General features: G+C 45.6%; 1 protein-coding gene across 3 annotated transcripts; it reads left to right on the plus strand.

Annotated features, from left to right (window-relative positions):
• The first annotated feature begins 211 nt into the window (after positions 1–211).
• On the plus strand, positions 212–27,958 carry LOC133346978 (G2/M phase-specific E3 ubiquitin-protein ligase-like). 3 transcript variants are annotated; one of them, XM_061558841.1, is made up of 11 exons: positions 213–430; positions 5,597–5,681; positions 13,913–13,988; positions 15,859–15,956; positions 16,480–16,581; positions 17,556–17,680; positions 20,673–20,841; positions 21,423–21,529; positions 22,710–22,826; positions 26,297–26,427; positions 26,934–27,958. In XM_061558841.1, exons 6-11 carry the CDS (start codon positions 17,562–17,564, stop codon positions 27,365–27,367), a joined length of 1,077 nt encoding a protein of 358 aa, XP_061414825.1. In that variant the 5' UTR covers positions 213–430; positions 5,597–5,681; positions 13,913–13,988; positions 15,859–15,956; positions 16,480–16,581; positions 17,556–17,561; the 3' UTR covers positions 27,368–27,958. The 3 variants fall into 3 exon arrangements, with proteins under 3 accessions (XP_061414824.1, XP_061414825.1, XP_061414823.1); XM_061558840.1 differs by lacking the exon at positions 13,913–13,988 and having other exon boundaries at positions 212–430; positions 15,836–15,956; XM_061558839.1 differs by lacking the exon at positions 13,913–13,988 and having other exon boundaries at positions 215–430.

A 27,958-nucleotide genomic window follows, 5' to 3' on the forward strand; every position in this document is an offset into this window, starting at 1 on the left:
CCACACCCGCTCTCCCCAATTCAGCCCCCTCCTCCCATCCTTCCCATTACGCCCCTCCCCCATCCGACCACGCCCCCCGCCCGATGACGTCACCACCCCATTCCCCCCCCCCACCTCTCTCCGCCCCCCTCAGAGGCGATCGTTTCTCCTCGTCACGTGGGTGCGCGTCCCCTAACGGTCGCGTTGGCGCGGTGACGTCACGATCGGCGCACCAATGAGCGGGCGCGGCGCGCGTCACGTGAGACGCCAGGCCGCGGTTTGAAAGTCCAACGTTTGGTCGTGCCACGAAATGCAGCCGCGGCGGTGGTGAGGAAGGCGGTGAGGAAAGCGGTGAAGAAAGTGGTGAGGAAAGCGGTGAGGTGGTGAGGAAGGCGGTGAGGTGGTGAGGAAGGCGGTGAGGAAGGTGGTGAGGAAGGCGGTGAGGAAGGCGGTGAGTGACTACTGCCACCCTCCCCTATCATTCACCAACTCGCTCACTCTCCAACTCACCCACTCGCCCACCCAGACATTCACTCCTTTACCCTCTCACCGCTCGCCTACTTTAACCAACTTCCCTTGCTCGCATCTCCGTTCCCGTCGGGAATAACTCTTAAGTGTTCACACGTAACCCCTCAGCGTGTCGAGTCGCGTTTGTTAAATCGCAAGCTGCAGTTTTCGTTCTCGTTGGAATGAACCGCCGCTCGAGACTGATGCGCTGCACGCAACCTGCGAGACGCGTTTGTTGATGGCCGTGGGTGGCCAAGTTGCTTCACATTACCAACACAAAAGTCCACGTCGTGGAAGCAGAAGCGAGGCGTCAAGCTCCGCTACCTGGCAGCGGTGTGTGGCGTGGGGCCAGATGTGATAAAGGAGCGCGTCCCATGTCGGGGGTCGTTGTGAATGGATAGGGCCCTTGACATGAAATGTGGCAATTGTCCTGCCAAAGGCCCTTCGTGGAGACTGGAGGAGGAGGAAGCGGCAGTGGGGGCACAAACGGGACTCTGTGTGGAGAGTTGGCGTGGTGGGGGGGGGGTAGTTGCGTGAACGTTTTAGTTGACTGCGTATCGAAGTAGGATTCTTGAATATCTGTTTGGCCACGAGTACAGATGGAGCAGGGTTATTCTGATCACTGACTGAACTGGCGGTCCCATTAGAGAAATTAACCAGCACACGTACAATGCCAACAACTGTTTAAATGATGCATGGCATACATTTTTTTAGAATGACGTACATTTAATCTGTCCAGATTTTCTGAAAATAATAGTATTTTATGCATATTTATTTTCCAAAAATAGTGACTTTAATACCCAGTGTGAGATAAAATTATTTGTGATTGGAGATTTGTCCATCTGATCTGGCAGAAAAAAAGAGTGTTGCACGTTCAATATGAAGATTATCTCCTTTACCTGGAAAACTGAGTACGTCACACTGAGCAGGTCTGCATCAGCCCTCCATATTCTGTGGTTAGTTTCTTAATAACCCTGCCAGCCACATATTGGCTGTAATTAGCCATGTACATACGTGTATTGTTGAATCCTAGAGCAAATAGGGACATTAATAACAACCTCAACTTAATTGGCGGTTGCCCATTTCTCTTGTGCCGCAACAGGATCCTTCTGGAAGATAATTAAATTATCTTCAAATGTCTCAAAAGTGGGGCGACATTACGCTATTATTGATTAAGATCCCTTTAATGCTGGTTTCGGCAACGTTTTTATATATATTTGACAGTTTTTAAATCGGACAAGTCCCTATGAGAGTTACTGTGACTGAATTTATTCCACGAGTTGACCCCCAATATAAGCCTTTATAGTTACATGTGCATATTTTCCAGTGCAATTGAATGCATGTACTGTATATAGAAAGAGGAACAACATTTTCGTACAGGTAAGGTCAAATTTCAGTATACTAGTCAAGTTTTGATTTTTGGACAGTCCACTTCCTTTTGTGGTGCTCATATGAAAGGTTTTAAAAATGGAATACTTGATTGTGATTGGCTATTCATTGGCATTTGACCTCGCCCCCCTCAATTCTTCATGTAATCCCCAAGGATCTCCAAGTAATTCTCAGAATCTTCAATGAATCCTCAGCACAGCTGATGCAATTTAGTTTTTTCCAACTTGTAAATACCATCATGGTGAAATATATTTATCCTGCAAATGGGTTTACTTATGAACATCTGTTAACAACTTAGGTACCCATCATACACTTTTTTTCTTTTATCGACCAGTTCCATTTTCTTGTAACATATACAGCATGTACCGATACTTGCTGTTTGTATCATGACCTATGAAAAAATGATTGTCACTAAGATCTGTACTGTATAACATCTTCACCATCCTAGGACACCCATGATATAGAGCCTTAGCTCATTGGGCCCTTCCTGCTTAAATATAATTTCTTTAGAAATACAACGGTTTTTTTTTCTGTAAGATTGTTGACTAGAGGCATGCACACAGTGAGACAGAAATACAAAGAGAGGGTGACATAGAGGGGCACAGAAATAGTGATACAGGGACACGGAGATGGTGAGACATACAAGTAGACAGTGAGGCATAGACAGGCACGAGGAGATGCACAGAGTCACATGGAGACACCAAGAGGCAGACAGAACCACAAAGGAAGACAACTGCCGTTCGACACTAAGTGGCGAACGGCAGTTGTCATAATCTAGCTGTTCTGCCCTCCATTGTTGGAGGAGGGCAACTGCCTCCAACTGTCTAGTAGCAACCTTCATGATCCTCCTCCACAGATGCCGATCTTAACATCACTAGTGCCATTTCGATTTAAAGCTTTCGTGACTGCAGGGATTCAGCTTCTTGGTTCTTTCGGTAAAGTCACGTAGAATGGAAATAATAAAAATAAAACATTAAATAATTCTCACGACGTTTCGGCCACAACGCAAGCAGCCGTCCTCAGGTGGAGAACAGGTCTGTCAAGGAGACAGTCTGAATGACAAGCTCCAGGCTTGGAGCGACTATTTAAGCTGGGATGGAGGGGACGAAGAGCGCCTTGACAAAATAATTTGCATATCAAGAGGAATTTAGCATATTTATGGGAAATGCAGATATGCGATTAGTACTACTTGTGAAATGCGTAGGAGGTTTGGCGAGGGGTTTAAAGTCATTGTGCCCGTGCATTATGCAGGATTAGCAGCATCAAAGGGAGGGGATAGGGGTAGCATTAATAAAGGGAATGAGTGTTAATAATATGTAGCTGCAGTAACTAAACCACCACGTAAACAACTAAAGTTTAAACTACATAGTATCATCAGTATACTAAATATACTCTACAAGAAGCTGAGTTACTAACAGTACAATTCTATGTCGCAAAAAATATAATATGCTTCCATCTAAACTTTATTCTCTTACATCACACGAGTCTACACCGTACTATATACTGCCATAGACAAACCCAACATTAAATTATATACTGTATTGCTATACACCACCTTATACATTGTAATATTACACTATGTATTATTCTACCCACCCTAATGTATATCACACTGCTGTATATTCACTATACAATTACGATACTGTATATTACTTTGTACATTGTATTAAGCATTACAATTTTATCTATATATATAAAATCGCAAATCTGTCTGTGTGTCGCCGGACCATACGCAGTTTCATTGGACGGTGGTTGCCCCTGGCAATGGGTAGCGACGCATTCGCTACGGGGTGGACGCCATTTTTAATTCCCGTTAAAAATATGCGCACGCATTAACACGCGACTCTGAGGTAAATTCATCAAAGTTTCACGTCCTCTTCACTCCCCCCCCCCACCCCAATGTGTGCAATTACTATTATAGGGTCGGTAGATAATACAATTATAGCGATTAGACAGTATTATTGTAGCGCGGGGGGGGGGGGGGGTTAACGGCCCCAGTACCCAGCCTCAGCCGGGTGGGCAATTTAGGCGAGGCCGGAGGCTCTGCACGGTACTAGGCCTCGACACCCCACCACACTATAGGCCGTACATATTACTGCACAGCGGCCGAGGAGATCCTGGCTGGGGGGGGGGGGGCAGGGGTAGCAGCCCATCTGTGTATATATGTAAGGTTTTTAAGAAATATATTTTTCACCCGGGCAAAGCCGGGTACTTCCGCTAGTACTATTTATTATTATACACTGTACCATTGACCGTCGTGTGAAAGATACTAAGAGGAAGCAACGAAATATGTCAATGTGAGAGTAGTTGGAGGAGACTTGTAGCGGAGCAAAGAATCCATTCCTTGCAGAGAATACAAGATATATAGTCAATGCCAGTGAGTGGAACGCGGTCTGAAAGTCACCGTAAACGTGAACACAATCAGTTAAGATCCGAAATGGTTTATTACGTCCTTCCAATGATTGCTGAGCCAGAATCCATCTTCTCGGTCAAGAGGAATTTAGCATATTTATGGGAAATGCAGATATGCGATTAGTGCTACTTGTGAAATGCGTAGGTTTGGCGAGGGGTTTAAAGTCATTATGCCCATGCATTATGCAGGATTAGCAGCATCAAAGGGAGGGGATAGGGGTAGCATTAATTGTATAGTGAATATACAGCAGTGTGATATACATTAGGGTGGGTAGAATAATACATAGTGTAAGCAATACAGTATATAATTTAATGTTGGGTTTGTCTATGGCAGTATATAGTACGGTGTAGACTCGTGTGATGTAAGAGAATAAAGTTTAGATGGAAGCATATTATATTTTTTGCGACATAGAATTGTAATGTATTACTTACTGTTAGTAACTCAGCTTCTTGTAGAGTATATTTAGTATACTGATGATACTATGTAGTTTATACTTTAGTTGTTTACGTGGTGGTTTAGTTACTGCAGCTACATACTATTAACACTCATTCCCTTTATTAATGCTACCCCTATCCCCTCCCTTTGATGCTGCTAATTCTGCATAATGCACGGGCATAATGACTTTAAACCCCTCGCCAAACCTACACATTTCACAAGTAGTACTAATCGCATATCTGCATTTCCCATAAATATGCTAAATTCCTCTTGATATGCAAATTATTTTGTCAAGGCGCTCTTCGCCCCCTTCATCCCAGCTTAAATAGTCGCTCCAAGCCTGGGGCTTGTCATTCAGACTCTGTCTCCTCGATAGACCTGTTCTCCACCTGAGGACGGCTGCTTGCGTTGTGGCCGAAACATCGTGAGAATTATTTAATGTTTTATTTTTATTATTTTATTATTTCCATTCTACGTGACTTTACCAAAAGAACCAAGAAGATCACTAGTGCCAGTCATTGACAAGTCCAATCAGTTCCGCATCCTTCTGTACCATATAAGCCCATCTCTTCTCCAGCCCATATTGTGCCTGGAAAACGCTTGAATGAGTAACTACCTTGCACAGATTGTTACAGACAGTGCAGCAATCTTCAATGATGTACTCTTCTTCTATGCTTATGTGGCTATGCTGCCCACCTTGACCATCTATGCTAACCAGTTTGGTAAAGTATGTTAAAATCGTCCTGATCTGGTAGTCATCCAGTATTGGTTGACAAAGGGCTGTAAATGTAATTGTGGATATTATTTGATGTTTTTAAACGAATTTTCTAAATGTATTATGACATCACTGGCATGTTTTCTCTGCTCTTACAGCTCTCTTACCAATTGTCGTGGGAAGTGGAGAGAAAAGCGAGAGAGATGAGCAAGGGCAGTGGTGAGGTCATTCCTGAGGAGCCAGGTGAGTAATGCCTCATCCCCATGACCACTTGCAAATACAGTGATACCTTGACTTTGTCCACTTGACTTTCGTCGCTTCGCTCTTTTGGCCGTTTTCAATTATAACCACATTTCAAATTTCATCCACATACTTTTCTTTTTCGTTCGATTTCATCTAACCTTCCACGATGTTGGCGCCACGATGTTCGCGCCACGCGCCATCTTTTTCGTTAAGTCTTTGAATAGAAGTCGTTCAGTGAGCATCTTACCTATAAAAGTCATTTTTTTGTCTGTCTGTCTGCGCGGGTACCTTGTGACCTTTTTAACTTACAAACTGTGGGATTTACGGATCGAAAAAGTGCATGGATACCACGCCGTATGCCCCGGGACGAAAAAGCACTATTCGTATTTCACATCTGTCAACTTTAAAAGTAGTTAAATTAGCAATTTATTACTCTTATAAGCACAGGGTGGCGCCATGCGCGAGTTAAGCCGGCTCAAAGTGACGGTTGCCCAAGCAACGCACACACGCGATCGTTGGGGGGGAATTCTCATTCATGTTAAAAATGAAAAAAAAATACACAATTCTGAGGTAAGTTCTTCAGTGTGATGTCCCCCCCCCACCCCAATGTGTGCACTTACTACTATTGGTCGGTAGATACTACTACTATAGTCCTTTAGATACTATTACTGTAGAGCAGGCAGGACGATGGTGGGGGGGGTAGCAGCCCAGCCCCAGCCTGCAAAGGTGCCACCTCGGCCGGCTGGGCAATCTAAACGAGGCCGGGGGCTCTGCACGGGACTAGGCCTCACGAAGGTGTAATGGGTTCCGGAGACACTTGTAGAGGTAACTTCTTTATTACAATCCAACAGCAGTCCAACAGTCCTGATACTCTGTAACAACTCCCAGGTACACAGCCTAGGTACACAGCCTAGATACACTACTCTGGCTACGCTCTGGAACTCGCCCTCACAAGGTCGTAGAGTCGGGAGTTCCAGAGTCCCACCACTGGCTCTCACAGCGTCCCAGGGTCCTCAGATGGCTGGTCTTGGGTCTTGAGCTACGACTGGCCCTGATCGTCCAGGGAGCTCCCCTTTTATGCCTAGTCCCCAACGAGGGGTGGGGCCGTGTGCGCCCCCAGATATCCCACAGAGCACACACAGCCCCCCCCCGTTGGTGGCGCCAAGCGGCTTAAGCGCCTGGGCCGCCCGGGAACCCAACGCCTGGCGCCAAGAGGCTTAAGCGTCTGACCCGCCTGGGAACCCAGCGCCTGGCGCCAAGGGGCCCAAGCGCCTGGCCCGCCCAGGGTCCCAGAGCCCCCAGCAGCCCCTCCCTTCTTATGTCACTACATTACCCTCCTCTATGTAGCCTCCAGCCATCCCGGCTGTCAATAATTAGAAAGCTTAAATTAACGAAAGGGAGAGAGAGGAAAAAAAAATACGCGAGCCTCAACAGGAAAAGAAAAGAGAACAAGAAAGCAACCATAAATACCATAACCAACCTGTACAACTTTACACTATATACAAGCATCAATCAACAAAAAGGTGAAGCAATGACACGTGAACAAACGACCCGCGGCACACCTAGCCCTCCTCGGGATCCGCATAGCAAACGGGGAATTAACAACAACAAATATACAGATTCCGACGCGTTGGATGCACAACCACCGCATGGATGGCAGGGTTCCACACCACCCTGCCAGCCTCCCATCCGTCAGGTGGAGAGAAGGCGAAGACCAACATGTCGAGCATCCCTCTACACACACTAATCCGGACGTCTGTCTACGTCCCGGGTCGAGAAGTCGTACTTCAGGGCCGACCCATGTACTGGGCAAAGAAGTCGCACTTCAGGGCTGCTCCAGTATCTACATTTTAAAATATATATATAAAATTGACATGACACAAACTAAATAAATCTGCCTGCTCCTGTCCATAAATGGTGGCCGCACGCGCGAACCGCATCTCCAAGGCATCCCGTGCTTGCGTCCCAGCAGCCCTCAATGAGGACCACCACCAACATTACATGTCAACTGTTAGCACCCCCCGCCTTTCCAACGTGACGTCTCCATCCTAAAACCCTGCACGTCGGCCATATCAGGGAGGAATTTCCGTGTTACCACCCCACCGCCTTTCCGACGCGGCGTCACAACCAGTAGCACGCGTCGGCCATATCGGGGGGGGGGGACTTCAACCCAGTCTCTCTCCAAGACTCGCATCGCAGCATATAGCTGTACCGACCGAGCTGAGACCCAGTCTCTCTCCAAGACTCGCATCGCAGCATATAGCTGTACCGACCGAGCTGAGACGACCCATCGTTCACTCACTGCACAACATGCACCCTAACAACTGAGGGATACAGTCCCAACGTAACGGGACAACTACACCTGAACACCACGAATCTCCAGCCCACTGTTTCACCGCGCCTCGGAGTGTTGCAATCTCCGGGCCGTCAGGGCGAGCCTACTGCTCCAGACGCACCACGGAGGGTCTCAACCTCCGGGCCGTCAGGTCAAGCCATCAGCCATTGCATGACGGGACCACACTCTCCGAGCCATGTGAGCGCACAACCCACTAGGCTAGACATGCCACGGAGTGTTTCAATCTCTGGGCTGTCAGGTCAAGCCGTCAGCCATAGCATGACGGGACCACACTCTCCGAGCCATGTGAGCGCATCGCCCACTAGGCTAGACATGCCACGGAGTGTTTCAATCTCCGGGCTGTTAGGTCAAGCCGTCAGCCATAACATGACGGGACCACACTCTCCGAGCCATGTGAGCGCACAGCCCACTAGGCTAGACATGCCACGGAGTATCTCTATCTCCGGGCTGTCAGGTCAAGCCATCAGCCGTAGCATGACGGGACCACAACTCTCGTATTAGACACGCAACACCCACTGGGCCATCCTGGTCAGGATCTGCACCCCAAGATATTTGAGAGCCAGCACGACAATTCCAAATCTTTGGCAGCATGTCACCATCTCAAGATAAATGCCCCATACAGTCTATACATCGTTAACAATGACAGCACAAGCTATACATTAACAATCACGAACAAAGCTCAATACAAACCATACATTGTTAACAATCACAAGCAAAGTTTCGCACACACATTGACAACACTCACGAGCGAAGCTCCACACAGTTTACCCAACAACAATCACGACTCCCCGATGACAACGAAGAAAATGTCAAAAAAAATCATTAATCCGGAGCGTGTAAATGGACGAAGTGTCAGGGGCCTGGTCTCCCGACCTCCAACCTTTGGCCAGAGCAGAGGCGACGACCAGCGTGTCGGTCGATGTGCCGGCGCCGGTTACAGTAAGAATGGCGCCCTCACTGTCCGGTCGCAGCGCTGATGACGCGGTATGCTAGGTTGAAGCCAGCTGTCGTCCGGCGGTGAAGGTCGCAGCGCTGATGACGCGGCGTTGTTTGGTTGGACCACGTTGGGCCTGGAAGTGACGTTACTCCCAGCGGTCATTGCTCCCTCGACAGAAGTGACGATACACCCGGAAGTATCCCCCACATTTGTAGCGGGAACGGCGGTGGCGTCCACCATGTTTGTGGCGGCGGCGGGCTCAGGCGGGCGCTGCGCCACTTCTCTCCCTCCCGCCATCGCCTGTGAGCGCCGCATCTCGCCCAGGAGGGAGGCGGTGGCGCAGAGCAGTTCTGCGAGGCGAAGCAGCGCCTCCTCCATCCCTGCTCCCGACGCTGGAGAGGGGGCGGTCGGCGGAGCAGACAGCTGCTCAGCCGGCGGTGCGGCGTGGTTGTCGGCTGGCGGTGCAGCGTCGCTGTCGGCCGGCGGTGCGGCGTTGTTGTCGGCCGGCGTTGGCCGCCCCATCGCTGCTTGCTCCTCGACATGGCTTACTTCTTGTCTCCATGGCCACTTCTGACTCCAAATGTAATGGGTTCCGGAGACACTTGTAGAGGTAACTTCTTTATTACAATCCAACAGCAGTCCAACAGTCCTGATACTCTGTAACAACTCCCAGGTACACAGCCTAGGTACACAGCCTAGATACACTACTCTGGCTACGCTCTGGAACTCAATGTCACTACATTACCCTCCTCTATGTAGCCTCCAGCCATCCCGGCTGTCAATAATTAGAAAGCTTAAATTAACGAAAGGGAGAGAGAGAAAAAAAAATACGCGAGCCTCAACAGGAAAAGAAAAGAGAACAAGAAAGCAACCATAAATACCATAACCAACCTGTACAACTTTACACTATATACAAGCATCAATCAACAAAAAGGTGAAGCAATGACACGTGAACAAACGACCCGCGGCACACCTAGCCCTCCTCGGGATCCGCATAGCAAACGGGGAATTAACAACAACAAATATACAGATTCCGACGCGTTGGATGCACAACCACCGCATGGATGGCAGGGTTCCACACCACCCTGCCAGCCTCCCATCCGTCAGGTGGAGAGAAGGCGAAGACCAACATGTCGAGCATCCCTCTACACACACTAATCCGGACGTCTGTCTACGTCCCGGGTCGAGAAGTCGTACTTCAGGGCCGACCCATGTACTGGGCAAAGAAGTCGCACTTCAGGGCTGCTCCAGTATCTACATTTTAAAATATATATATAAAATTGACATGACACAAACTAAATAAATCTGCCTGCTCCTGTCCATAAATGGTGGCCGCACGCGCGAACCGCATCTCCAAGGCATCCCGTGCTTGCGTCCCAGCAGCCCTCAATGAGGACCACCACCAACATTACATGTCAACTGTTAGCACCCCCCGCCTTTCCAACGTGACGTCTCCATCCTAAAACCCTGCACGTCGGCCATATCGGGGAGGAATTTCCGTGTTACCACCCCACCGCCTTTCCGACGCGGCGTCACAACCAGTAGCACGCGTCGGCCATATCGGGGGGGGAGGACTTCAACCCAGTCTCTCTCCAAGACTCGCATCGCAGCATATAGCTGTACCGACCGAGCTGAGACCCAGTCTCTCTCCAAGACTCGCATCGCAGCATATAGCTGTACCGACCGAGCTGAGACGACCCATCGTTCACTCACTGCACAACATGCACCCTAACAACTGAGGGATACAGTCCCAACGTAACGGGACAACTACACCTGAACACCACGAATCTCCAGCCCACTGTTTCACCGCGCCTCGGAGTGTTGCAATCTCCGGGCCGTCAGGGCGAGCCTACTGCTCCAGACGCACCACGGAGGGTCTCAACCTCCGGGCCGTCAGGTCAAGCCATCAGCCATTGCATGACGGGACCACACTCTCCGAGCCATGTGAGCGCACAACCCACTAGGCTAGACATGCCACGGAGTGTTTCAATCTCTGGGCTGTCAGGTCAAGCCGTCAGCCATAGCATGACGGGACCACACTCTCCGAGCCATGTGAGCGCATCGCCCACTAGGCTAGACATGCCACGGAGTGTTTCAATCTCCAGGCTGTTAGGTCAAGCCGTCAGCCATAACATGACGGGACCACACTCTCCGAGCCATGTGAGCGCACAGCCCACTAGGCTAGACATGCCACGGAGTATCTCTATCTCCGGGCTGTCAGGTCAAGCCATCAGCCGTAGCATGACGGGACCACAACTCTCGTGTTAGACACGCAACACCCACTGGGCCATCCTGGTCAGGATCTGCACCCCAAGATATTTGAGAGCCAGCACGACAATTCCAAATCTTTGGCAGCATGTCACCATCTCAAGATAAATGCCCCATACAGTCTATACATCGTTAACAATGACAGCACAAGCTATACATTAACAATCACGAACAAAGCTCAATACAAACCATACATTGTTAACAATCACAAGCAAAGTTTCGCACACACATTGACAACACTCACGAGCGAAGCTCCACACAGTTTACCCAACAACAATCACGACTCCCCGATGACAACGAAGAAAATGTCAAAAAAAATCATTAATCCGGAGCGTGTAAATGGACGAAGTGTCAGGGGCCTGGTCTCCCGACCTCCAACCTTTGGCCAGAGCAGAGGCGACGACCAGCGTGTCGGTCGATGTGCCGGCGCCGGTTACAGTAAGAATGGCGCCCTCACTGTCCGGTCGCAGCGCTGATGACGCGGTATGCTAGGTTGAAGCCAGCTGTCGTCCGGCGGTGAAGGTCGCAGCGCTGATGACGCGGCGTTGTTTGGTTGGACCACGTTGGGCCTGGAAGTGACGTTACTCCCAGCGGTCATTGCTCCCTCGGCAGAAGTGACGATACACCCGGAAGTATCCCCCACATTTGTAGCGGGAACGGCGGTGGCGTCCACCATGTTTGTGGCGGCGGCGGGCTCAGGCGGGCGCTGCGCCACTTCTCTCCCTCCCGCCATCGCCTGTGAGCGCCGCATCTCGCCCAGGAGGGAGGCGGTGGCGCAGAGCAGTTCTGCGAGGCGAAGCAGCGCCTCCTCCATCCCTGCTCCCGACGCTGGAGAGGGGGCGGTCGGCGGAGCAGACAGCTGCTCAGCCGGCGGTGCGGCGTGGTTGTCGGCTGGCGGTGCAGCGTCGCTGTCGGCCGGCGGTGCGGCGTTGTTGTCGGCCGGCGTTGGCCGCCCCATCGCTGCTTGCTCCTCGACATGGCTTACTTCTTGTCTCCATGGCCACTTCTGACTCCAAATGTAATGGGTTCCGGAGACACTTGTAGAGGTAACTTCTTTATTACAATCCAACAGCAGTCCAACAGTCCTGATACTCTGTAACAACTCCCAGGTACACAGCCTAGGTACACAGCCTAGATACACTACTCTGGCTACGCTCTGGAACTCGCCCTCACAACGTCGTAGAGTCGGGAGTTCCAGAGTCCCACTACTGGCTCTCACAGCGTCCCAGGGTCCTCAGATGGCTGCTCTTGGGTCTTGAGCTACGACTGGCCCTGATCGTCCAGGGAGCTCCCCTTTTATGCCTAGTCCCCAACGAGGGGTGGGGCCGTGTGCGCCCCCAGATATCCCACAGAGCACACACAGCCCCCCCCCCCGTTGGTGGCGCCAAGCGGCTTAAGCGCCTGGGCCGTCCGGAAACCCAACGCCTGGCGCCAAGAGGCTTAAGCGTCTGACCCGCCTGGGAACCCAGCGCTTGGCGCCAAGGGGCCCAAGCGCCTGGCCCGCCCAGGGTCCCAGAGCCCCCAGCAGCCTCTCCCTTCTTATGTCACTACAAAGGCACTCTGTTCATAGTTAGTGTTATAGTTTTGATATTTACGACTATAGAGTCAGCATGTACCACTGTAGTGGTAGTAGATACCGCCACAGTCAGCATGCACCACTGCAGTGATAGGAGATACTGCCACAGTTGGTATGCACGACTGCAATGATAGCAGGTACCGCCACAGTAAGTAGGCACCGCTGCAGTGATAGCAGGTACCGCCGCAGTCGGTAGGCACCGCCGCAGTGGTGGTAGGCACCGCCGCAGTGGTGGCAGGCGCCGCCGCAGTGATGGCTGGCGCCGCCACAGTCGGTAGCAGGCACCCCTACTACTGCTATCGAGTCGGTAGATACTACTATAGTTAGTAGATACTACTGCAGTCAGTATACACTACTGTTGTGATTGTAGATACTAATATGGTCAGTAGCTACTACTATAGAGTCAGTAGATACTACTCTAGTTAGTAGATACTACTACTCACAGATACTACTATGGTCAGTACATACTACAACAGTCAGTAGAAACTACTACAGAGTCAGTAGTTTCGACTGTAAAGCTAGTAACTACTATAGTCAGTGGATACTACTATAGTCAGTGGATACTACTATAGTCAGTGGATACTACTATAGTCAGTGGATACTACTATAGTCAGTAGTTACTACCATAGAGCTGGTAGATACTGCCAAAGAGTTAATAGTTACTACTATAGAGTCGGTAGATACTACTGTAGGGTCAGTAGTTACTACTACGGTCAGTAGATACTACTATACAGTCAGTAGGTACTACTGTGGTGTCTTCAAAAATTACTCACACCGACACGTTGTAACAAGTCACCTGCTTCCACTTTATTTCACCTGTTCTTGCGCCAGTTGTAGGCACTCCTATAACTATCTGTATGGTCACATACACCTCACTTCTCCCCGCTCTTATCTATTCTGCACCTCACTTATCCTGCACTCAGCAACTCTGCCCTCAGCGACTCTGCACACAGCAGCTCCGCACTCAGCGACTCTGCACACAGCAGCTTAGCACTCAGCAACTTTGCACACAGCAGATTCACACTCAGCAACTCTGCATCTCCACCGCTGCCCTCACCTACTCTCCCTCATACCCGCTCACCCGTCTGTCCCAGGCGGGGGGGTTCAGCCAACACCCGCCCAGTGACGGCGTGAGGATTGAGGGTCCCATTGACGGCTGGAGCGGAAGCGGTGAGATGTCTTTACTCTTGGTTCCCCAGGCAACAAGAACTCCCTCCGCTTACGCACAATCTCCTCTACACTACTATACAGTCAGTAGCTACTACTAGGCTCAATAGATACAATAACAGAGTTGGCAGATACTATGAAAAAGTCGGCAGATACTACTATAGAGTCGGTAGATACTCCTCACTCTATTTACTGTAGGGTGTGTAGATATATATGCCTACGTGGGGGTAAAACATTTTTCGGAAACCTTTCTATAACTTTTTGGACTTCTACAAGCATCTTATAATTTTGTTGACGGACAAATGGACCAACGGCACGCCGGGCTTTCACAATAGCTTAGTATTTGTGTATGTATATGTTATGTTTTTAAAAGAAGTTTTGAAATATATTTTTCCCCCGGGCAACGCCGGGTACTTCAGGCTTGTCTCTTATATTTGTGTTTAATCATATATTATTCATACTGTACTTATTTCTGTGATTATACTGTAAACAACTCATAGTTATTTTTGTGATAACAGTATAATACTACAATGTTCATAGTTAATTCCGGGATTATAAAACACGTGTACAGTATTCATACTGTGCTTATTTTTGTGATTACTGTAAAATACTTATTTTTGTGCGTTAACATATTAATAATGGGTCCGAAGTGTGGTGATAGTAAAGCTTAAAGAACCCATAAGTTATCATTTTGTTTATTTATTTAGTTTTTTTATTTATTCTTGTGTTTATTTTTATTTTACTTCTGTTTATTTAGGTTTCACACGCATGTGTTATCTAGCTACTGTGGTTATTTGCATGTACGTTTTTATATTTACTGTAGTTATTTGCATGTACGTTTTTCGCCGGCCAAAATAAATTTACAAGCAAAATAAAGGCTCTGCTTTGACATTCATCCATTTTTGAAATTCGTCTAAGCTCTGGTCCCTAACCAGACAGAAGTGCAAGGTGTTCCTGTAGGTTTTTATGCCCAGGGATGGTCTGTGATGATGAAAAGTAGCTTGTGAGTGTGTCTGAAATTGTTTTTATCACTGTATACTGCCAGCTATGACATGGATCAGAGGCATATATACGAACACAAAGAAATAGCTAAAAAGTCAACGAATAAGTGCGATTTCCCCACACCAACAGCCTCGCTTGTCCAGCCACACCCCTATTCTCGAATTCTCCTCGCTGTCCCTGCTCTGTCACTCACCGCCGTAATTACACTTCCCCCGCCATTGGATGCCGTGCTCCCCCTCACGTGACCCTGTCAACGTTTGTCTCATCAACCATCATTAGCACGTCCATTAGTAACCATGGTCCCGGGGAACCATACTGTCCCACTATCACTCCGTACTGTCTTTACATAAATACAGAAAAAAGGATAAAATGGTTCCGGAAACAAACATAAATCGGCCACAATATGGGTTTGGGAAAGACACATTGCTAAACGTGATGGTGACCGTTGGACGACAATTGGGAGGAAAGACAACCAGAGGAACATTTCCAATAGGACGACCACCATGAAGGTGGAGCGATGAGATCAGTTCATGTGTAGCAGTGAGATGAATGGTAACAGCACTGGATCGTGAAGGATGGTGACATCGTGGAGAGGCCTTCATCCAGCAGTGGATAGAAAATGGTTGATTATAATGATGAAATATTACGAATTCAAGTGTAAACATTTCTTATTTCTTTCGAATAAAAAAAAGTTGGCTATTGTCCAGGAAATCTTGTTCATTGTGCAATTGCTTGGAAATATGTGGTATGTGCATCTTATACTGTATACTTGAAAAAAATATTTAAAAGTAAAATGATTGTACATGTTTAGAGATTTGCATATTTACATTTCATAACTGAGAAATTAGTATTTATTTTATGTTTCCTTCAGCCTGCAAGCTGTGTGGCTACGCAGAAAACAACGCCTTACAATATGGGGAGAAAATCACTGATCCAGAAAGTGGCATCACAGCCCATTACTATTGCCTGGTAAGCAACTTTTACATGCTGTCATCTCTGGTATATTTGCCTTTTGGGGGGGTGGAGCGATGACACAGTGATTAGTGTACTGCATTATAAACTCGGTGATCAAAATTTCATTCATTAGCGTAGCTTCCCACACTTTCTCTTTCACTGCCCTATCATCCATGTTAAATGCTCGAATGAGAGGAAAAGGTCGACATAAGTGTGAGCCTATAGATGCCTAGCACCCCGTTTCTCACCTGTCTCCTCCATGGCTACAAGATACAAACAGCCCTGCTCACTGGCAAAATGCATATGAAATATTACAATAGAAAAAAATTATAGTTGATTACGTAAGTTTCCTTTCTGTTTAGCGTGTAATCATTCAACCTGAAGTTAATATAAAGCTGGAAGTTGGTGCACTGCTATAAATGAAATGTATTTAATTTAAATACAACTAATGCATGTGATTCTTTGTATGTGCCATGATATTGACTACGTTGGTTGTGAACTAACATTTGAACGTGATTTTGATTCTCCGGTTTAATAGATTTTTTCAAGTGGCCTATGTCAGCGGGGAAATGACTCGGAGGGCTTATATGGCTTCCTCCCAGATGACATCATCAAGGAAATAAGAAGAGCAAACCGTTTGGTCAGTTTTCACTGCAAAGTTTTTTATTTATGATTTGTTAGTTGGAGCAATGAGCCTTTGCAGCATTTGCTATGTGTGTTCAATTAGCATACACTGCATACGTTTAAACATTGCATGTTATTTAGACCTCTAACCTTATAAGAGCCCATTCGATTGGACATCTTATTTTAAATGAATACGTTGGAGAATATAAGAAAATGGACAGTGAATGGCAAAAACAAAAAGTTAAAATAAAACAGTGCAAACAATTTAATTAGATAATGACATCACTGTTTTTGCAAATGTCGATCAACTTAATACATCGTAACAGATTAGTGATGTTGTAATTTGATATTCTAAGGTAGGCAGGTAGAATATTACTAAAAATATATATGTTTTACAACATTAACTGCTGCCAAGTAACTGATCACTTATCGCAACTTAGAATTGATTGTAAATCTCATTAAGCTCCTACCTGAATTTATCTGATTTTAGTGCTGTGGTCAAAGTCCTGAATTTCCTTGGTAGTTTCATGTATTTTAAACTTGTGTGGCAAGACTTCATGAAATAAATGATGTAACAAATTGACTTGTCTATAGTGTTTCCATAATTATGAGTAAGTTACAACAAATTCAGTGTTTACATAGTAGTTCTTGTTTGATATTGACCCTTTCCCATTCCAATGACATACATGTACGTAAAATAACTTTATCGGGACCAAGGCTCCCACAAGGCCATGCGGGGAGGGTGTGTGGCACAGTTGGGCACCAGCTATCATAGAGTGCGGTTGTGTCGCTACAGTTCTCTGGGGTGAGTACTATGTCTTTAAAAAAAGTGCTATGCCTCTAAATAAAATTACCGCTGAACCACTTGCACGTTCCGAGAATCAGCGGTGAACAGGACCCACCCTGCTACTTGGAGGCATCTTGGAACGGGAAAGGGTTAACTGTCGTGCATTTGGTCTGTGTTTACTCCGCTCTCTCATACCACCACAGAAATGTATGCTTTGCAAGCAGAAAGGAGCTGCTATTGGGTGCAATTTAACAAGTTGCAGAAGAAAATTCCACCTGCCTTGTGGAATAAAGCTTCATTGCCTCTTTCAGTTCCAGGGCACTTTTCCGTAAGTTTTTTCAAACATCCATGGCCACAAGGCTAGTTTATGAAGTAAAAGCAATGTTCACAGCCCATACGTGAAGCCGAGACTACACATAGCATTTTACAGCACATAAAGTTGATTGTCACCTGGAAAAACGCTTTGTCAATCCATCATTCTTTTGTCACTGTCTTCACCCTGTGTATTTTGGTAGCTGAATAATGGTATTTTTTTTCTTCCAAGATTTCTGGTTAAAAATAAAATATCTTACTGTTAATTTACTTTTGTTTAAGACCACAGTCGATAGTACCTTGTTGTTCTGGGATATAGCACCCACTCAGCGACACACAGGGAAAGGGGACTCGGTGCACATACTGGATATGCATTGATGTTGGGGCCAAATCTTAATGTGTTAACTATTTTGACAACACAATAAAATGTGTGTTGGCAGATTTTATAAAGTTTGTATATTTCACTTGCGCCTGACAGTCCTGCTCGAGGCTATAGGGGGGAGCTTTGTTTTTGGAGCTCTCCCTCCGCCAATATAACAACACGGTGAGAACAGATCTGGTCAGTTCTTCTTCCGCCCTACATCCACATGATCATGGAAGAGCGCCTTCATCGCCATACTGCTGCTGATGTCGGGTATCGAGCGAAACCCTGGACCAGGGCTCCTCAACTTTGGATTGATCAATGCACGTTGCATAGTCAACAAGACGGCACTGATCCAGGATCTGATCAACGATTGTGGACTCGACATATTGGCCGTTACCGAAATCTGGGTGTATGATGACTCACCGGACGTAATTATGAAGCTGCATCTAACGGATACGCTATTGTACATCAGCAGCATCGCGGCAAAGCCTGGCACCAGCAGCCCCACATGGTGGAAGGATCCTACTGATTCACCGTAGAGACATCTGGCCATCCAACTCATTAAAAATCACCGTCATTCGAGCTGCTGTGTGAACATAATGCACAGCAGCATGCAGGGGCTTACGATCGTTGTCATCTATCGACCGGCGTCTTCACCGCTGTCGAATTATTTTCTGAGCTTTCTGGTCTGCTAGACTGTGGGTCACTTGGCTCTTGCGATATCATCTGTGGTGACCTATATTGTCCCGGACCGACCGGTTCTTGTGGTAAAATCAACAGTGATCTCGCCGAGATTATTGCCAGTCACAGTTTTATCCAACACGTCTGTGGCACAACATGTCACTCGGGAAATATACTGGATAACATCTTCACATCCACCAATACTGTGACCGACATCGAAGACGTGGGTATTTCAGATCACAATCTCGTGATGTGCAAAGTAGCATAACCAGTTATTCGCCCACCCGTCACAACAATATACAGAGACTGGAAACGACTGGACCACGATTTTTTCCGTCAGATTATCCGGGCATCATCAGTGTGTCTAAATCCTGCATCGATGGTTGATTCATTTGCAGCTCACTTAGAAAATGACATCACTTCTTGTTGAACTCGTGCCCATCCGAACAAGCACAAAGAGCCACCTGCAAATCTGCCAATCGACTAATTATTGAGTCTCTCAGATTGTTCTATGCTCTGCGTGTAAATGAGTTGGCTCATGACCCCCGTGCTCTGTGGCGCGTCGTGAAGGGGATCCTACACTCCAACTTCCCTTCAACTAGTCAACCAGGTCTTTCCACAGTACTTGTGACATAATTCAATAAAATAGTGACAAACAAGACGGCAATTTATAACTTTCAGACAACGCATTCTCCCGGTTTGCCGTCTGAGTTTGATTAAACTGGAATCAATGCAAAACTCGAGACTTCCGCACCAACGCCGGTGGCAGATATGTCAATGTTCATCACATGGCTGCCAAATAAGATCGCCGCTAGAATGCATCCACATGTTGATTCTCAAATCATGGTCGGACATGCTTGCACTGCTGATTGTCCACCTGGAAAATATTTCATTAAGCGAGGGCTGTTTCCCAGACCGATCCAAAATGGCGCAGGTACTGCAAGATCTTCCATTGCTCGCTGAGTTGCATTGGCTTCTGGTTGTCAAACAAATGCATTATAAGGTCGCACTCATTACACACAAAGTGCCTGCCACAAATGAATCACAATACCTTGCTGATATTATAAAGGAGCAGAAACCATCACATTGAACTCCGGTCATCCTCACAGCAACTTTTGGCTAGCCAGCAAACAAAGACGGTCACTGCATCTCGGGCTTTCAGATGTGCTGCGACCGTCTGGAACGCTCTTCCTTCCGATATTAAGAAGCCACCGGAGCTATCCTCTGTTAAATCTAACTTGGATTTTTTTTTTATTCCTTCTTGTGTTTAGTTTCCTTCACCTCCGATTAGCACGGTTAGCTACGTACAGTGGGAAAGAAGTTATACATACGTGACGTCATATTGCCATGCATGTAGATGTGATGTTACATGGCAATGTCACATCATAACCTCTCCATGTGGCCATTAATCTCTATTTACTTCTCCTTTCTAGGTCTGTCATCTCCTTTATCTTGCTAATTTTTATTTCTTACCTAAATCTTTGTTATTTCTGTCTCTTGCTTCACTAATCTGTATCTCGTTTTTCTAATTTGAGTTATGCCTGTCAGCAGTGCTTTGCTTTCAAAAGGTTTACCATACGTGATTTAATACTACACCCAAACATTTTCACAATAAGCTAATTATTCAGTGGTACTGCAATGGCACAAACAACACAAAACTGAACACATTCGTCAATAACAGAATTTTGACCCTCGCGATAAGCAGACCGCTGACACTCACCAACTTGTGGGGTTTTTGTCTTCCCCTTGGTTGCTGACCTTTGCTTGGGCACTAAAATGTCTGTCTTGATAATTTAGTATACTTTACAGTTCCCAGAGTGGTCATCAGTACGATATTTTTTTTTTCATGTGATCTATTTTTCTTGGTGTTGCTTCAGGTCATTCAGACTATATCTGCAATTCGTTGTCAAGTAAATATGCAGTTTGTATACTTAATATATAAAATGGGGATTTCTGTTTTTAGGTCATTCTGCGCAGAACACCGCCCAGTCCAGCTTGAAGCGAGGGGCCGTGCTGACAGTGAGCCGCAGACTTGTGTGCTGTGTCTAGAAGTCATAGACGATCTATCATCTTTTGACGCTCTGTGCAGTGCTTCCTGTTGCAACACTTTCTTCCACCGCTCCTGCATACAGGTGAATAGCTGAGACCCTGTCTATAGTTGTATGTATCACTTTAGTCATTCCTACTGCCATTACCTGGGACATTGTTTTTGGTAAATTTCAATGCGCTGTTTTATCTTGCAAAATCTTGGAAGCTAAAGAAGGCGTGAGTGGATAATTCTTGGATTGGTGATCACCATCCACAAGGCAGATTGTAATGGGCTGCTGCTGCGGGCCTCTGTTGTGGGTAATGGGGAAGTGCAGCAAAATACATTGTACTGTACGTCTATGCACCCATGTCTGTGCTCCCTGCCTTTGCCGACCCGCAGTAATCAACATGGTTAAATTATATTAAATAACCCCCCATGACCTGCATATTGTGGGCAGGTTCTCTTATAGCATTGGGTTGACAAAGTACAAGTCCATTTTTTAAAATCTAAACCTCGATTGATATATAGGTAACTTAATGATCTCTTGTAGTGGTGTATCCTATAATAATACTAATATCCTGACATCCGTGGTAGGACATGGAAATAAGCATTTCCGTATTGCGCGTTTTACCAAAATTACACTTGCACTTTTTCACAGCATAACTTGCTTTTGTTCCACAACAGCAACAGGCGTTGCACTCGGGATTGTTCTTCTTTCGCTGTCCCATCTGCAACAACAATGAGAAGTTCCAAGCTGAAATGCTTCGCATGGGTATCCACATCCCTGAGAGGTAAACCGCTAAAATATTCAAATATTGGCACTATTATTTGGATTGTTGTGGAACATCGTCAAAGGTCTACTTTCCTATTTATTTTCTATCACCAAGGTGTATCCCAGTTGTGCTACGTGCATTATGAAATGTGACAGAGCATGTTTCCATTCTGCAACTTGCTACTGACAGCTAAATGTGTGTTTATTTGGTGCAATTACTGACCAGGCAAAGTCCCATCAACTCGCTACGCTTGAGAACCGAGTTTATTTTGGGAGGATCCCCAAGATTTGACCCCAGAATCTCGGTAATGCTTGCTGTTCGTTTTGCCATGGGCACTGTAAACCCGCTGAAACTATTTTAAATAAGACCGTGACTGGAAATTAATATGCTTTGGGTCTTTCGGTAAAGCCACGTAGATAGAAAAAAATAACAATATCACAACGTTTCAATCACAACACAAGCAATCGTCATCGGGTGAAAAAAGAGGGTTGTGTTGTATCTGATGACGATTGCTTGTGTTGCGATCGAAACGTCGTGATATTGTTATTATTTTTTCTATCTACGTGGCTTTAACGAAAGACCCAAAGAATAAGAATTCCTGCAGTCACGAAAGCTTAAAGTCAAAATTTAAATGAATAGATGCTGCCCTGGTGTTTAACGGTTCGCACACTGGACTTGCAATCCAGCGGTCGCCAGTTTGATCTCCCGGCACGACAGTTGAAACACTGAGACACGTTTCTTAAATCCACCCCGTCTCTGTCCACCCAGCAGTATAAACGAGTGCTGCACAGGTTATTATGATGCATGTGGTGGGGTATCGAGTGGGTATTCCCACCTCTTCCAAGATGTCTAGCCAATGTGGAAAAGTAGGCCAAATACCCTCTAGTTTTTTACCAAATTTTTGTTTTCGCAGATTTTGGAGAGTTCTTTAAATGTTACTTTAAATAGATCTTTACACTATCAGTTCTATCACTTATGTTTTTAAGAGGTACAAATAAATGTTATGATATATATTTTGATGTAATATTTCTAACAAGCCTTGTAGTTAAGGAGTTAAGATGCATGGCCATATGTGCTATATATATATATGACAAAAAGACAATTGTTACTTGGTAGTAGTATCCTCCCCCCCTGCAGGATTAAAACAAATCTGCAATTGATAAAAGCTAAATTTGAGATTGGGATTCATTTGTTAAAGGGATGCATCGTGGGAGCGTGACGAGAACGCCTTTCAAGACCTACTGATACAGTACCAGCGCTGTGACATCAAACGCTGCCAATGTGCAATGGGACGAGATTACAACAAAGCCAACAGGTATGTGCACACAGGCTACAAGCCATTCCTGACCTGCTCAGGGAGTTATGCAATTCAACACTCCACTACTTCGTCACAGCAATGTGTTCGACCAAAGCGAATAAGGTTTCTGGATGCAGCAACTGTGTTAAGATAATATACAGGTCCGTTATGAGCGTGGTTAGCATTTAATATAAAGACATAATTTTCATCGTCATGTATCACTAATAACATTGATCTACAGCCAAAATGCTTCCAAAATAAATGTAGTCCAACTTTAATAATTCTGGGTCAATGAGAATGAAAATGATGCTTAAAATTGTTGATTGGCTCTAGTTTTCAAGATATGCTACTGGGTCAGTGTGTACGACCCTTGACTTGGGAATGGCGGAGGATATGTGAGTTATAAAGGGAAGGGATCTCAATTTAAACCAGAAATGACTAAAATACATCTTTGACTGGATTTATGAATAAATCTATGACTGGGTTTGGACAGGACTTTCTTTTTGAGCAAAACAATGAATGATGCAATCTGAACCTGGTATTGCATCATACATGATATGAATTCCATCATGTTATTCCTAGACGTCATGGATGATGCAATTGTAGTGGGTTAAATTCAGGCGCACACTGGATTTTGGAGGCAACACTATTTATCAGCTAACACAACAGGTAACACTTCACATAACGACTTAAGGTGGTAGCCACCATTCCTAACTTAGCTAACCCACGGGGGCACTACATCACTGGACCAGGACAGCCCAACCCGCTGCCTGGTCCACTAGCGGAGACCGGAGAGCTTCATCCCAGAGATGACTCAGCAGAACAGCACAGAACAGCCCAGCTCTCTGTCCACGTCCCACTTATAACCACTCCGGCATGGCCAGCTCCACCCCAGGCCACGCCCCCTTCCCGATCCCCAACCACGTGACCCCCCTGGGGCCCCTGGCCCCCCTTTATTCGGTCACGTGTCTTGTTGGGTTCACGCAGAGTGTCACGGCCCGACACGACCCCCGTGACACCTGCCTACAGCCCCCATACCAAGCCAATAGAGTAGTGTCGTTCCACTACACTACATAATCATAACTAGGCTTACACCCCTCTGCTGAACAAATTGCCCTATATCAGCTCGAGAAATCATACAGTATCGTGCTCTCTTATTTGTCAGTGTTTGATTTTGCAAAGGGACTTTTCTGTTTAGCCAAAGTGAGCAAAGATGCCTCGTAGTTGTGTGAGCAAAGCAGATAACGTCTGCTGTTTGTGATGAAGTGACATTTGCATCACAAAAGCGCAGTATAACCACTATGGTTAAGAAAGCCTATCATCTTTATTTTGGCTGCAAAATTGGAGATCAGGACAAAATGTGGTCCCTACACATGCTGTAACACTTGTGCAACAAAACTTCACCAGTGGTTGAACAGGAAAAGGAAATCCGATGCCTTTTGCAGTGCCAATGATTTGGAGAGAGCCAACAAATCATATTGGCAATTGTTACTTCTGCATGGCACCTCCAGTTGGGCAAAAGATGTGTCAAAGAAGAGAAAGTGGACTGTGAATTATCCAAACATTCTATCAGCTATACACCCGGTACCCCACGGAGAAGGACTGCCGGTTCCTGATGTACCAGAATCATTCTGGTCCTGAACATCAAGGTCACATGACCCAGATTTTCTCCCATCCTCCTCCTCTGAGCCACACCTCATAACACAAGGTGAACTGAAAGACCTTGTCAGGCATTTGGAACTACCCAAGAGTAAGGCAGAGCTGTTGGGCTCCAGACTGCAGCAGTGGAATCTCCTGGCAGGTGATGTTAAGGTTTCCATGTTCTGTGACCATGAAAAGGATCTTGTCCCATTCTTCTTCATGGAAGGTGATCTTGTAGCCTGCAACAACATCGATGGTGTGATGGCAGCCCTCAACATCGTTCATGATCCAGATGAGTGGAGACTGTTCATTGATTTATCGAAGATGAGTCTTAAAGTTGTTTTGCTGCATAATGGCAATGTTTTGCCATCAATTCCAGTTGGTCATACAGTCCATATGAAGGAAACCTATGACAACATGAAACAACTTTTGAGGTGCATAACTATGACCAACATCAGTGGCAGCTTTGTGGAAATTTGAAGGTGGTTGCTCTCTTGCTTGGTCTGCAGACTGGATACACAAAGTACTGCTGTTTTCTCTGCTAATGGGATAGTCGTGCGAGAGATTACCACGACATCAAGATAGATTGGCCACTCCGACAGTCATTGGAGCTGAGGAGGAAAAGTGTTCAGCATCCACCTCTTGTTGAATCAAGGAAGATTTTGTTACTACCCTTACACATCAAGCTGGGTCTGATGAAGAACTTTGTCAAAGCCATGGGTAAAACACAAGCAGCTTTCAAGTACCTCCGTGGAAATTTTCCAAGGTTAAGTGCAACTAAGATAAAGGAAAGTATCTTTGTTGGTCCTCAGATTCGTGAACTTCTTCGAGATTATGCATTTGACAGTGCACTGCGTGACAAGGAAAAGATGGCATGGAAAGCTTTCCAGTTAGTGGCAACACATTTTCTCGGAAACAACAAGGCAGACAACTACAGGGAGTTGGTGAAAAGGCATATAAAAGCTTTGTAGTTGCAAGATGTCACTAGATAAAAAATTTTGCACTCTCGAGATTTTTTTCCGACCGAACTGCGGAGCAGTGAGTGAGCATGGCGAGCGATTTCACCAGGACATTGCGACAATGGAGAAACGCTATCAGGGCAAATGGAGCCCATCAATGCTTGCAGACTATTGCTGGACAGTGACAAGAGATGCTCCATTTAATGAATACAAGAGACGAGCCAAGAAGCGCTGAGTAGACAGTGAATAAGGACTAAACTATGTACATATATACATAATAGTTTTTTTGCCTTTTGTTTCATAATACATGTTATTTATATAACCCTTTTGCAAATGTTTTAAGTGTTACATGAACAGGCCAAGTGACGTGTTATCATGTAAAGCGCAACCATGAACACATGAAAAGACCTAGGTCTACAATTTGAGTAAAACTCTACTAATATACATAGACGTAAAATGTAAAAACTGTAATATCTTGGGAACAATCAATTGTTTTAATTGTCATATTTTAATTGAGCACATTAAAATCCATAATAAATAGCATGTCATCTCAGAAGTAGACGTCTAAAAAATTGTAGATCAATGTAATTTTACATTTTGTGTTACTCATAAGATTAAACTGGAAACCAGCTAAATGATTCTTCAAGCAACTATATAACATGGCCATATTTTCCACGTTTCTGAATTATGTCGTACATATTTTCCAACATCAAGTTGATGTTGGGTTTTTGTTTAGACCAAATATCGATTTAACCAAGAGGTTAATTCAGCTCGATCTCTTTGTGGTTCTGTATGCTTTGTTTTTGTGACCGGAATATCTTTTTTGAGTTGTATAATCGATAACCAGGTTCCAACCTTGTTGTTTCTCTCACGAAATATTCATTTCAGTAAGTGGGAGGTGACGCGCTGCGACTGCTGTGGTGCAGCCGGCGCTCATCTGGCATGTGCGGGACTGAAAAGCAACCAAACTGACTGGTTCTGCCATGGATGTCGTCCGCTCCTGGCGAGGAGTAAATCGCGTATGTGCATAAGCTGCTAAGGATTTTTTGTTTGTTGCTGCTGTCGCCAATTACGATCGTGTAAGGTTAAAATCTTACGTGCGGTGTTTTTGTTTGCAATGTTAAATTTTTGTTAAAAAAAAACCACGGCTGCATTTGTTCTAGATCACAGCTGAGCGGCCTCATACATTTTTTTAAAATAAATTGTAATTTGTATCATGGAGACTAAGTAACCAAATACATAAGCAGACTGTCTCCTTCATACTTGTCCCTCCACTTTACACATCGATAATTACTTCCTGCTCATGGGATTGTTATAGAGATTGGTCAAAAAGGCCCCTAAATCTAAGGACCAAGATGTTATTTATTAAAAAAATGTATGCTGAAACAGAACCACAGTGGAATACACAAAGGTTAACTTAATAAATATCACTTGCATACACTATGTTGGCAATGTGAGTGATATTCTACATCGGACATACTGTAATTGTATTAAACTGCATCGTATGTGTAATTCATGATTTCAGCGCATGGCAAGATTGGATCTCCAAAACTGCAGCTTTCGTTTCCTTCATCTCCTCTGGATCCTGAGATGGAACGCAGGGATAAAAGCAGCTTCAGCCCATCGCACACGAAAAACGAAGATGCCATGCCCCTCTTCAAACATACGGATGGCAAACAGGGTGCACATTCTGCTACGCCGCCACAGTCTGCATACAGACGAGCAATGGGCAATAAAGATGCACCAGGATACCCAGTTTCTAGCCCTGAGGAACCGAGTCCGTTAGGTGGTAAGGTGAAGAGTAAATGTGTTCGAGGGCTTCTTGATCACCAGGTCAATAGAATGGTGAGAAAATCTGATAAATGCAAACGTACCATTAGCCATTCCTTGACAGATGTATTGCCACTTACAAAAAAACATTCAAGCGGTCACAAAAAAAGTAAGACGAAGCTTACCTAGCGGGCATGAGAACAACACGGCTCCTCTGGCTCTTGAGATGGGACAAGCACTCGCTGGCCACGTGGAATTAAAGAGGTGTATAACATTTGTATCATATGTAAACTATTGGTAAAGGTGGAATTTGGTGATGGTATGTTGGGTGATGGGAATCTTATTGGAACACAATTCACCAGGTTGAAGAGCTGAATGTGCGTAAGCCGTTTTGAAGGTGGAATACCAAAAATGTGCAAGTCACATTTTCATCTGAATGGATCTGCTTGGCAAGCATAACTTGACTTGACTGAACAAATACTCCACCATATTGGTTGCAGAGTAATACAAACCGTGTTATTTCCATTGTACTTGTTATTTTCTAAGTTCACTGGAGCAGCAACTTGATAACATCAAATATTTTTTTCAATGCCAATAAGCAACTATTTGGCGTAGAAGTTAAAAACACAGCTTCTAAATGTATCCCCATTATGAGATAAATATTTGCGTTGTTTTACTGTGTCAATAAAAGACACTGGCTTCAATTCTCGACAAACCTTAGACATGTCCTTGACAATGATGAATGTCTCTTTTTGTGTTTTAATAAAGGGCTGCACAATG

Source organism: Lethenteron reissneri, chromosome 25 (genome assembly GCF_015708825.2).
Source record: "Lethenteron reissneri isolate LAM-NWPU_2019-01 chromosome 25, ASM1570882v1, whole genome shotgun sequence".
Classification (NCBI taxonomy): domain Eukaryota; kingdom Metazoa; phylum Chordata; class Hyperoartia; order Petromyzontiformes; family Petromyzontidae; genus Lethenteron; species Lethenteron reissneri.